We start from the raw sequence: 13,621 nt of genomic DNA, 5'->3' as shown, positions 1-13,621 counted from the left end.
AAAAAATTAAAATTCACACTCACTTGTAGGCATATAAGGGATAAGGGTATTTTAGGAATTAATGAAAGACAATATCCTTCATCTTAATTTTCATACTTTGTTTGAGTCTTGGGCTTAAATATGGGTGGTTGAAGGACCAAATGTTAATTTTTGGGCCCAGCCGGACCCAAAACACAATTCTCCCTTTATTTTATCCACAATTCAATTAAAAGTATCTTGTTTCATATTGCTCAAAATTTATTTGTGATTATTCTCAAAATTTTATAAATTTGAGAATTTGGTGTTCTGGTGCATTAATTCCAAATCGAGGTTGATCATTTACTTTAAATTATCCCATATGTACTTAATTCAATTTCAATTATGTAATTAGTAGAAGTTTAAAATTTGGAATGATTGAAATTGTTAGTTTATTTGAAAATTAGTTTAATACTAAAAAAAATTAGATTAGTTTTTCTTTTAAAATTACTATAGTCTTGAAATTAAATTATAGTAAATTGTTTATTCAATTTTATGGCATGAATTAAAATTAATATTAGTCTTATAATCAAGTTAAATTATAGTATATTGTATATCCAATTTAATTTATATGCATGGTTCTAGATTTTAATCACCTAAGTAATTAGTACATGTCCAATATACTAAAGTAAATTAAATTAATGGTTTAAATTTAGTATATCAATTGTTTATTTAATTTCATGAAGTTAAATTATAGTCTAATGTGGATCCTATTTAATTTATATGGAAGGTTCTACATTTTAATCCTCTAAGTAATTAGTACATGTCCAATACATTTAAGTAAATTAAATTAATGCTTTAATTTTAATATTTTTACAATTAGTGTACTATTAAATTTAAATTGTAGTCAAGTATTTATTTAATTTTATGTTATGCATATTTTACTTTCAATTGTTATTAAATTTAATATTAACCTTATATTCAAGTTAAATTATAGTCTATTGCTCATCCAATTTAATTTATATGCAAGGTTCTACATTTGAATCCCCTAAATAATTATAAATGTCCAATATATTTAAGTGAATTAAATTAACACTTTAATTTTGCAAGTTGTAGGAAATGACTAACGGAATTGGAAGCGCAAGTGTAGATAAGAGTGGCAAAGCATAATGAGATCTTGCTTTGAAGCATTGTACACTTGTGGAGGGGAATAAAAATGACATAATTTGTAACTATTGTAGTCTACTGATTAAAAGTGGAGACATTCAATTTAAATTTCATTTATCATATATAGACCCCAACTCAAATACCAAAAAGTGTCCTAAAGTGCCTTCAGAAGTGAAACAAGAAAGAAAAGAGCTTTTACATTAAAAAAAAAACAAACTAAAGCAAAAAAAAAAAAAAAAAAAAAAAAAAAAAATCTACAGATATTGAAGAATTTCGAGCTCAATTATGTGGCACAGTGGGAGACAGTCAAAGACTCATGATGAGGATGATGATGTCGATGACGACAATAATGCGTACAAATCAATTGATTTTTCGATTTATTGTATCAAAACACAATTTATAACCTAATTCATTATTCTAGAGTAGCTTGTACCCGATCAAAAAGTGGTTTTAGTACAAACTACTGTTGTATAGTGATTTTTAGGTGTCGTTCCCTAGGATGGATTGTTTTCGGTAATTAAGGTTTGAATGAGGAGAAGAAATGATTGTGATCAAGTGAAATTAATTTGACAATTTATCATAAAAGTTCAAAATAACAATGATTTCAAATTGAGAAGAATAATGAAATGTGAAATAGAAAAAAATTAATAGGAAATGAAATTCTCGGAGTTAGGATTTTTTAGAAAACAATTTCATGGTGAATAGATGTTGAGAGTTGAGTTAGATTGAAAACTTAAATTTTCATCTAAACCGATTTTTTATTTAGCTTTAAAGCTAGATCTATTTTTTCTTCAATTTAGGTTATTTAATCCAAGAGATCAATTCAAATCATATATTCAATTAATCTTAAATTATCTTTCAATGATTCACACAATGCAACTCTTCAATCTCATAAAATCTAGCTTTTAAGAATTTAATGAATCTACCTAGTTTGCATTGTAGTAGTCATCCAAATAATTTGAAGAGAAAAATCCCCAAAATTCAATTAATTAATCAATTGTATCAAATTGTCTTTGCAATCAAAGCTCATTTATCTAATTCACCATATATCTTGCCTCTAGATCCTCATTCCTTCGAGAAAAACAAGATTTGGCCACTCATGCTTGGAGATTTGGTCTTACAAGGCATGTTTGGCTAGTGAGAAAATGAGAGAAAATAAAGGAAAATAGAGAATTCTATTGAAAGAGAAAATCTGAAAAATTCTACAATTAGAAATGTCAAAAAAGCTCATTTCATGAGAAAATCAAGTTTCTATTTATAGGCCAAGGTCAAGTGAACACTTGGCCTCATCTAAAAGGCTTTTCAGAAGTTTTTTCTTCAAGCAATCTGGAGTTTAATAACAAAATAATCATTTCGCGCGGGCTCAACCAATTTCACATGGTTGTACGAAATTAAGAATTCAGCAACAATAGTTATAACTTTCTGGAGTATTTTGCACGACTGTGCGAAAATTTCGCATGATCATGCAAAATCAGCTTGACAATTCTCATTTATTTGTAGCACAATTCCACCTTCTGGTCCATTTCGCATAGTCATGCGAAATGGAAATATTTTATTTTTAAGCTTTCTTTTGTCATTTCTTCCATTTCCTTCTTTTTTTCCCACTTCAACTACCTTCAAATCAGCTCAAATCCCGGTCCAAACCAATTGCATTACTTCTTTCATTATGCATTTGGATGATCATCAACATTATTTGTTCTCTTCAATTTGATTCATCTCTTTTGTCACCAATTTATCAAAATCATACCTTGAAATGACTCCAAAACTTCATAAAACTTATTAGTAACTCTTGTAAGGACAATGCCATATTAATTGAGTGTTTTAGGCATAATTACTACTCAAAAGATGTGAAACTCGTGAGAATTATTATTTAAAATATGCTCTTTTTTAATAGTAATCAACGCACTAGGCTAATATGCACATTGATGAGTATGATGCTTGTTGAGCTACAGTTTGAGCCTCAGAAGCTACTGAATGAGATCAACAATAACAAGAAATGTTTGTGGGAAGCAAGCCTAAAATGAGGGAGCCTTCACAACCTAGTGATGTAACGGGTTAGATGCGGAAATAAAAAACTGTCTTATATTCATATCTATCACTAACTGTTGCCCTCTCATTGTGCAAATCCTTTGTAGCAAGACAAAGAAGTTTCAAAGATCTATTCAAAGGTGGAAGCATCAAAGAAACTATGAGGTGCTTAATCAACAAATTCTTCATTTATGAAAGTGTTGTGTCTTATAAAGCAAACTCTCATCACTTTAAGAACATGATAATCGGTGCATAACAAGCATGTAATTAGTATATTTTTATATTCTTTGAGTATGTGTAGAATTTTTTTTTCCTATTTTAAATATTTCTTACATATGAATTGCAGGTATGGGTATCAAACCTCCATTTCCATATGAAATCAAGAATAAATACTTGGACATAAGTACAACGATATGGATGCTTATGTGAACTTGCAAAGAGAAAAATGAAAGACATATGAATGCACTATAATGTCCGATTGATGGACATTGCCGACGAAATTTTAAGTATAATTAATTTCATGACCTATTCAAAAGGCATCACAATCTTCCTTAAATCTGTGGATGCATCCAACAATATCAAACACCACAAATAGATCTATGAGTTGTTGAAGAATGTTATAAAAAATGTCAAGCAAGAAAATGTGGTCCAATTTATCACAGATAATAGTTCGATTCAATGTTCGTGAAAGCTAGAAAGTTGCTAATGAAGAAGTATAACATATATTGGACTCTACGTGCAACACATTGCATTGGCTTAATGTTCGAGGACATTAGCAAAAGACCCAATATTGCAGAGGTGATAACCAATGCCTGCAAGACAACCAACTTCATTTACAGCCATGGTTGGTTACTTGCATAGATGAGAAAGTTTTGTGGTGGAGAGACATTGTTTGACATGGTGCTACTAGATTTGCAACCAACTACATTACTCTTGATAGTCTTATAAGAAAAAGGGTCAATTTCAAGAAATTATTTATGAGTGATGAATAAGCACAACACAAGCTTAGTTGGATAAAAATCGGACAAGAAGTGGAGAAATTAATGTTCGACCATCCTTATTGGGACAAAGTGGTAAAAGTAGATTCATTATATGAGCCATTGTACATGGTGCTTAGACTCGTAGATTCAAAAGTTGTTCCTACAATACGTTTTGTGTAAGAGTTAATGCAAGTAATGAAAGAGAACCTTATTCATCTATATGCTAGAGAATGGATGTTCCAAATAATTAAAAGTTGTTAAGAAAAAACACTTAGACATCCATTTCATGTAGCAGGCAAGTTAGTATACTATTTATCTTCATAAGTTGTTAGTTTTGAGTTATATAATTTCCTATTACAAAATAATAACTCTACTTAATTGTTGTTGTAGCATACTTCCTAAATCCAAGGTTCCAGTACAAGCCTAGATTTGGTAACAATCTTGAGCTACTTCAAGTTGTCCATGAGGTTTTTGCTAGATTAGACCTGGTGGTTGAAGCACTTGGTCAATTTGCAAATGAGGTAAACTAAAAACTGTTAGATTACATAATTTAATCAAACAATAATTTCATTCATCATTTTATCCTAACATATATTAAAAATATGATATTGATATATTGAATATTGAATACATAGCTTGTACTCTTTTGAGACGCGAAAAGAGGATTCAGCGATCGAGCGACAATTGTAGCAAAATCACAAATGGTCCCCGGTGAGTACTATTTGTTAATAGAAAACTAAATTCATTATCATTATTGTAGATTTACAACATAAATATTTATACAATTGTGAAATTGGTTGCAACTGAATGATGGTTCATGTATAGAAACCATACGCCCACATTAAGGAAACTAACCATCAAAGTTCTATCACAAACTGCATCATCTTTCGTTTATGAGAGAAATTGGAGTACATTCACTCTCATCCACACTAAGCAAAGAAATCGTTTAGCTTACCCCCAACTACAACAATCAATTTTTTGTTATTATAACATGAAATTAAAGTTACGGGATATGGAGGTAGATAATGATGAAGTTGCTGAGAAAGATTATCTTGATCTCCTTAATATTTTAACAGAGGTGGGTAAAGACAAAGATAATAAATTGTTTCAATGGGACAGGCTTCTACACTTAGATGATGACATTAGAAATCTTGATCCATGAATTACCGCTAGTGCTCGAGAATTTGGTGTTGATGTTGAATAAGTATTGTCTGATGAAGTTCATAGTGAGAGTTTTAGAAAAGACACCGAGGATTCATTTCAGGTGGTAATAAATTCCCAACCTTCGATTGACTCCACAAGTGCTAGACAAAGTAGTAAACCTAGTGTTGTTGGTACTTCTACTTCTGGTTATGATAGTTCAAGAGGTGAAATTGATGATAGAGGTGATGATAATGTGGGAAATGCTGGAGGAGATGTTAGGTAACAATAAGAAAATCAATATCCAATGTGCTCATTCACTTGTGAGAATGATTTCACGCATTGCACATAAGATGAAAATCATGGCTCTAGAAGAGTTGGTCCATATATAGGAACTATTGGGAAGTCGTACAGAGGAAGAGGATGAAGGATGATACCATTTAATGAGGAGTCATTTTCAACCAATTTTGAGTCTATGAGTATAAAGACTTAATTTAGTGACTCATATATCAAATGTGACTAATGTTTATCATCTCTATATGATGGGTTATGGTCAACATTCTCAAAATTATGTGATGGACTCAAGTTCAACCAATGAAGAGTATGGTATGTCTAGCTATTGTTTTTCTACACAAATGTGATATTATGTTTCGTATAAGATGTAAGGAGGATTTGAAACAAGCACATGAGTGGACCCAGAGTATCCCATCCATGTGGAGGCAGTGTGTAGGACTTAAGAGATCTATGCATAACATGTTTGGATTTTTAATCAATACTATTGAGGCTTGGTGAGTTGGTACTGATATTGTCTCCTTCAATAAGATGAGATTTCTTTAGCCACCAATTCTATTGAACCACATCGGTCATCATTTTGGTACTAAAGGATCATTACAATGTAATATATACAAATTATTAATATTTAATGGAATCAAATCTTTCATGTAACTTAATAATAAGTGTACACTTGTAAAATTCATATTTCTTATTGACCTATTGATATAATTAAATTTAATATTGCCAATATATCAATTTCTTTAATAAAACAACTTTAAAATGTCTATTATACTTCTAATTTCATTTCTAAGAGTTTTTTCTTATATTTCCATGAGTTTTGATCAATTTTTGGCCTATCGATATTTTGTGTCAAAATATCCACTAATATATCCTAATATATTCGTAAACCCAAGTTACCAATATATCCGTTGAAATTGATATTTTCATCCTTAAGTGCATTTAATGCCCAATTACTATTTAACCAATCGAACTAGAGCTTGACCGATCGAGGCCTACTTTTGCATAATGAGATGTTTGAGCCTGTTTTATAATAAACTTAGAGCTCTTATGAATTTATTGAGAAGAGAACATCTGCATTAGCTTGTTTATTTATTATTTTTTTCTCAGTAAAAGCTCTCAACTCAAGTGCATTTACTTTTCACTTGCAAATCCATTTAACATACCCCATTAAATTCATCCTAACTTTTCTTTGTATTGAGCCATACTCTGTGCTAGGTTGAGTGTTGTTAAAAGTCTATTTTTGGTGAGAAGTTGAGTGTTTTAAAACTTCAAGTTGATTTTAAACTTGAAAAGAATAGTAGTGCCTATTGGAGTCTTGAATCCAACTGTATAAGTTTGAAGGCTTGGTTTGAAGCCTTAGATAGTGAGGCCCTTACTCAGAAAGGAGTTTTAGGAGAGTGGACGTAGGCAGAGTCAATGAACCACTATAAAAAGAGTTTTCATCTCTCTTCCCTCTTCTATTTATTTACTTGTTTTAATTGTTTCTTAATTTGATTAGTTTTTGAAAAAGTTTTAATCACCCAATTCACCCCCCCCCTCCCCCCCATTTTTGGGTAGTTTTCTTAATGAATTTAACCTTGTTTCACAATTGGTATCATAGTTAGACCTTTTGTTTTAGATTTAACCATCTCAAAGGACATGACTAATTTATCAAACTTATCCCATAAGGATTTTTTACTACGACCTTCATTCTTTATGGGAACTAATTATGCTTATTGCAAAACAAGAATGACATGATTTTTAAAGTCAATCGATTTTGATCTTTGGGATGTCCTTGAAAGTGGTCCTCATGTTCAAATAGAATTAGAGAATGAAATGGTTATTTCAAAACCAAGGAAAGAATATGATGAACTTGATAAAAAGAAAGCTTAATTGAATACAAAAGCTATTTATTTCTTACATTGTGTTATTAGTAGAGATGAATATGCTTGTGCGTGCTGATGTGAGTTGACAAAAAATATTTAGAGGTTACTTGAAGTAACTTATGAGGGAAAAAATCAAGTGAAAGAGCCTAAAATCAATATTCTTGGTCATAACTATGAATTATCTTCTATGAATGATAATGAATCTATTGTTGAGATGTTTACAAGGTTCACTAACATTGTCAATGAACTTTAAGCATTGGGGAAGACCTATAAAGAATCTAAAAAAGTGAAGAAAATATTAAGGTCTCTTTCTAAGAAGTGGAAAGTTAAGGTCACTGCGATTTAAGAATAAAAAAACTTGACTAAGCTACCTTTGGAGGAATTGACTAAGTCCTTGATGACTCATGAGATAATTACAATGAAAAGCCATCAAGAGCTTGAGGGCAAAAAGAAAAAGAGTTTAACTCTTAAAGCTTTAGCTATTAGGGAAAAGGTAAAAAAAGAAAATAAAAGTGAAGACAAAGAAGGCTAAAGAGCGATTGATACTTTGTCTTGATGCTCGTGCGAGTAATTGTTTTTTACTTCTTTGAATACTAAAATATGAAGTTTGCTTTAATAAAAGTATGATACACTGTGATGCTCCTTGTAATGGGATAACCTATTCAATTAGTATTGCTAAACCAATAAAGAGGTATTGAACTAGTAGAGAAATAACATAAACCAAAGTGTTGAGTTCCTTTAGGGTAACTTAAGATGTGCTATAATATGTATGTATAGATAAAACCCGTTTGAGTACGTTTCTTGGAAATTGAAATATACAATTTAAAAGAGAAAATCTGGTTGAATATGGATATGCAAACCCACTTTGTGGGTCAAAAAGGGCCTAGGAGAGAAGGGAATGCGAGTCAAGACGATGAACAACATCAACACAATATATTTTTTTGAAACCCTGTCATTATGAGGTGATTTTTCGTTAACTAAGATTATTTTCTCTTATGTTTTTTCTTTGTTTGGTTCCCAAGAAAATGTAAGGAAAAAATTGTTGAAATTTGCAATCCTAAACCTAATCCCTAATTATGCTTTTTACAAGGGATTTTATTCCTACATTTTGTGTTAACTGGGATTTTTTTTCTTTCTTCAATTTTGAGTGAGTTAAATGCATATTGATTTCTCCATGAATGGTAAAAATTCTGGGTTTGTCATCCATTTCATCAATAATGATTATATATATATTTTCAAACTCCAATTATACCATATATAATATTTTTAAAATTTATGATATATCAACAAAATGAGAAGGAGAAAAAAAAAAACCTTGAAAGGAGAAGAAGAGAATACAATGAAGATGAAGATGGTGTGAGAGCAAATGAGGTTTATTTATTAACCATAATTGAAGAGAAATTAAGGATGTACAAGAGTTGACATGAGAAATCAAGCTAGTATAGATGGTGTAATGGCAAGAATTCTTGTGGCTTGCCACACATCACGACAAAGGAGTGGGCAAAATGAATGGAGTTGGGGTGAAATTACAAATGAGTGAACAATGCTTTACGGGTTGTGTTGCATTAATATAAATTTGGTAAATATTTAAAGAAAATAAGGATAAAAAAAGGTCAAAAACTTATAAAAAAAAATGTCATTCCGAATTTTATAATATAAATATATTTGAAGTAAATGAAAGTTCGGGTCTACTTGAAAACATTTTCAAAAACAATTCTAATGTTTTCAAAAAACAAAACCATCTGTTGGTAATTTGGAATGTTATGTTTTATGTGTTTTTCAAATGTTATTAAAAATTAAAATTTTATAATATTTTATTTTTAATTATTCTTCATATTTATTCAACTATTTTTTAAAACATTCTCAAACAAATAAGTGAAAACAATTAAATTAAATATATTTAAAACATTTAGAATAAGTTTTCAAAAATTTATTTTCTAGCAAAATTGACAACCTTATTTTCAAAGAAAACAATTACAGAACAAAATTTTAATTTCTTAAGCATGTAATTTAATTTATTTATTTTAGTATAATTCAATATTTAATGAATTTTTAGTTTTAAGGTTATTTTATTAATTTCATTTGAAAATATATTCATTTCGAAAAAATGCACACTCCTCTAATCCATTATGGAAATATCTATGTTCAATTATTTAAGCTTTTTACAATTTTGCTTCAAAATTTCCTTCCATTAATCTACTTTTCTATTTAAAAACAATTATTAATATTTAAAATTATTAATAATATTTTTTGAAGAGACAAAATTTGACTCACTGTACAAAATAATCCAGAAGGTCGGCCAACATTTTAGAAGCGTAGAGAAGCAATTCAACCCTGTGCAGAAGCCGAGAAACCCTTTTGCATGTGCGGAACAAATTAGAACCATAGAGAAATAAATGGCCGAAACTCTCTACAAAAGTCTTAAAAGAAAGTTACCGAACAAGTAAGAAAATTTACACGAGTTGGTGTATATATTTAACATTGAATATCTAATTCTTGTTTAGTTAATTTATTTTATTTCATGTTTTGCATCATTTACAAAGCTAAAAGTATGTTTATTAATTGAGATATTTTTGTATTGTTAATGATCTATTAATTAAAAAATTAATCTTGTTAATTTATTTAACACAAACTTATTATTCATTGAAAATATTATGAATTAATATTTAATTACTAAAATGAGATGTCCCTTAATATAATTAAATAAGTTGCTAATTAAAGACATGGCTATACTTAAATTGTTTAATGATTATTTTTTTTCATCTTACTTCTAAAATTTCCCTTTGACACAAAATACAAAATAAAATTTTCAATTTTAAAATATATATATTTATTTTTATTTTTATTTTCACTTTAGCAATCCTTCCTATGAAGTAATTTATTTGGTTATTTTCTTCATAAATACAAAACTTAGGACCAAACTACCCTTCCGTCCCAGGTCACTTTTCACACAGATCGAAATCGTAAGCCCTAGGAGAAGATAGAGAGAGGGTGATGGGGATATTCAAGGGCAGTTTCTCATTCATGGTAGGAACCGCATGTGGAATTTACATAGCTCAGAATTACAACGTCCCCAATATAAAGAAACTCGCGAACACTGCTATTTTCATGGCCAGGCACCTCGAAGAGAAGTATCGCAAGCCTAAGAAAAGAGATGACGATTAATAGAATAAACCACATCGTTCCAATCCAGGTTCTTCGTTTTTTTATTTTTGGGTCTTATACGTTTTTTTATATGATTTTGTACCTGAAAAGGAATGATATAAATGAAATTTTCCGAGGGATTGGATTTTTATTGGATGGGTTTAATTTATATATATTCTGATCCGATTTATCTCTCTCGCGAGAAAATTGGGGTAAAGTGATAAAAATGTTTGAGGTAAGATTTTGGATTTGTGAGGGATTGATTTTAACTCAGATAGTCCAGATAGTTTGTTAGTTTGTGAATTGTGGGTATTTTCTTTCGATTTCTGTTATAGATGCTTGGTTGCCTGGAAAACTGGCAAGTGGAAAAATTTATTTGGAGTTTTGAGTTTTACGGTTTTCCTCAGTTTGATTCCCAAGAAAACTGAAAATAGTCTGACCAAAGAGAAAACATGATTTTTATTTTTCAATTCAACCAAATGGAGCTGATTGTTTTCATATAAAAGTAAAAGGAAAACTTTTTGGGTTTCTAAGCAACCAGAAGTAGCATTTTTCTCATAAAGAATTTAACATCTGTTTGATTAATCTGGTTCAAGGTAAAACGACTGGATCAAAATTGGGTTTACAAACAGTGATTCATGTGTCATGACAATTTTAATCAATAATTGATGTTTTCAGCCTGTTGGGTTTCCGATTGGCACCTTGAATCATCCATCAGGCATAACAACTATTAGGTTTAATTTAATTGTATTAGGCATTCCACTGCCCTCATTATTTGATTTGCTTGTCCAAATCATCTCAATTGATACTTGCTGATAAAACATTCATCTTAACTGATATTCCTCTATGCATGGATATAGCGCCTCACGTACACAAAGGCACGCACCATGTTGGAGAGGCATGCCTCATCTATTTTCTTCCACTTTTTAAAATCTTTTATACACAAAACTCCTGATGGTATATTGAAACTTTAAACAATTTCATTAGTTTTTGGTCAGATGATTCTTTTAAATGCTTGAAATCTTGAATTCTTTTTAGTTTAATTGTAGTTTGGTCATATTTTATAAAATTGACATGCATCCTAGATTGTGTTTGACTTTGTTCAGGTGCACACCTAGTGAAACGCCTAGTGAAGTGCCTTGTGCCAAGATGTGGAGGGCAACTCCTCTTTGCTTTTTTTGGATAATTTGACAAGAATGAAATCAAAGATCTCTTGATAGAATTCAATGTTCAGATCAAGCTCTAAAGAATTCCCTTATCTGTACCTTTTTCCAATGGACTCACCAATATATTCAAGATGGCCCTGTTATATTTTATTGATTGGTTGAGTGCTAGATAGGGTGAGAGAGTGTCATTTAATGCATGCTTACAGTTGAGTGCTAGATTGGTTGAGTTCAATGTATACTTTCATTGAGTAAGATACACCCTTTAAGTGTCTCTATGAGCTCCAAATTGAGAAAATAATGAAGGAAACCCAAGGTCTTCAACGCAAATTGATTGTTTAGAGCAGTTGCCACTTGTTGACTTGATTCAATCATCTTCAGTAATTAAGCTATCATCCACATCATCTAGGTGTAAAACAACTTTACTAGTTGATTTGTAGCTGAACAAGCTTCTATTTGATGTAGAATTGACAAATCCCTATTGCAACAATGTCTTTTGATATTGTCAAAGTTCTAGGAGTGTGCTTCAGCCCATATGAAGCTTCGGGCAAGCAGCAAATGTAATCAAGCCTTTATCAACAAAGCCCTTAACTTGTTCCTTGTTTACAAGTTATTGTAACTCCACTTTAAGGAAGACATTATTGATATCAATTTGTTGGTTATCCCAACCTCTGCCTATGGCCAAGCTAAGAATGACTTTGATGATGAATGGCTTCGCAACTGGGCTGAAAGTTTCAAAATAATCAATACCTGAACTTTTTTGGAAGCCCTTTGTAACAAGACTGACTTCATATCTGTGAACTCTGCCATCAGAATTGTATTTAGCTTTGAAAACCTATTTGTTTCCAACGACATTCATAGCAGAGGTAAAAGGTACTAAACTCCAGGTTTTATTATTCATTAAAGCCTTCTATTCATCAAGTATGACATCTTTCCAATTCTCATCAGTCACCACTTAGTCCTTGATCTATACTCCTTAGTTCAGTAGTCACAGATTCAGACACTGGTATGGGGTTGGCTGTAGAGGCTTTTGGTTTAAAAATACCAGATTTAGATTTGGTTTGCGTAGGAGTATTTATGGGAACAAGCTGTGAGGTTGTGTTCAGGTGAAGAAAGCGATTCGGGACCAGGAAAGGTTGGTGTTGCTAAACTTTGTAAGTGCTGAACTGAATAACTTGAGGTGCCAGAGCTGGTGACATGAATTTGCCTGAGACAAGGAAGGTGTTGGAGTTGGTAGAATCCAAACTGAAGAGGATGTAACAGAATCTATTTTATATAAGAAATTGGCAGAAGAAAAATCCGTTCAAAAGGAAATTTGTTTTTATCAAAGGAAATACTTTTAGCCATATAAATTTGCCTGGATGAGTGTAGACACTTTTAGCTCTTGTGAGAGGGACTATAACCAAGAAATACACATTTGGATGTGTGAAAAGCAAATATATGATGATTATAAGGTATAAGAAGAGGATAACAAGCACATCAATTATGAGAAAGACTAGTTTGGTTTCTTATTGAAAACTCTTCCAAATGGTGATGAATGATTGAGTAGGGTCAGGCAGCCTGTTTATAAGGTAGACAGCTGTAACAAAGGAATTTCACCAGAAATGGGAAGGCACACTAGCTTGAGCTAAAAGAGTAAGATCAGTTTCAACTGTATGTCTATGCTTATGCTCTGATTTTCCATTTTGTTGGGGTGTTTGGGACAAGGATTCCTAAACATCACACCTTGAGCACTAAGATGAAAGACCATGATATTCAACCCCCAATCCACTCCCAATCAGTTTGCAAGCACTTCAATTTTCTATTAAATTGTCTTTCACCTAGTTTTTTCCATTGAAAAAAGATGCCTTTAGCTTCAGATTTAGCACGAAGGGAATAAATCCAA

At 31.0% G+C, this 13,621-nt stretch overlaps 1 protein-coding gene across 1 annotated transcript; it reads left to right on the top strand.

The window, feature by feature from the left end:
• Window positions 1–10,350: 10,350 nt before the first annotated feature.
• Window positions 10,351–10,876, top strand: LOC117933129. The gene has a single exon (XM_034854522.1). The coding sequence runs from the start codon at window positions 10,424–10,426 to the stop codon at window positions 10,592–10,594; it is 171 nt and encodes a 56-aa protein (XP_034710413.1). The 5' UTR covers window positions 10,351–10,423; the 3' UTR covers window positions 10,595–10,876.
• The last annotated feature ends 2,745 nt before the right edge of the window (window positions 10,877–13,621 follow it).

This window comes from Vitis riparia, chromosome 16 (genome assembly GCF_004353265.1).
Source record: "Vitis riparia cultivar Riparia Gloire de Montpellier isolate 1030 chromosome 16, EGFV_Vit.rip_1.0, whole genome shotgun sequence".
NCBI classification, from domain to species: domain Eukaryota; kingdom Viridiplantae; phylum Streptophyta; class Magnoliopsida; order Vitales; family Vitaceae; genus Vitis; species Vitis riparia.
Note: the sequence above shows the minus strand (reverse complement) of the source record. Positions and strands in the feature narration are given on the sequence as shown.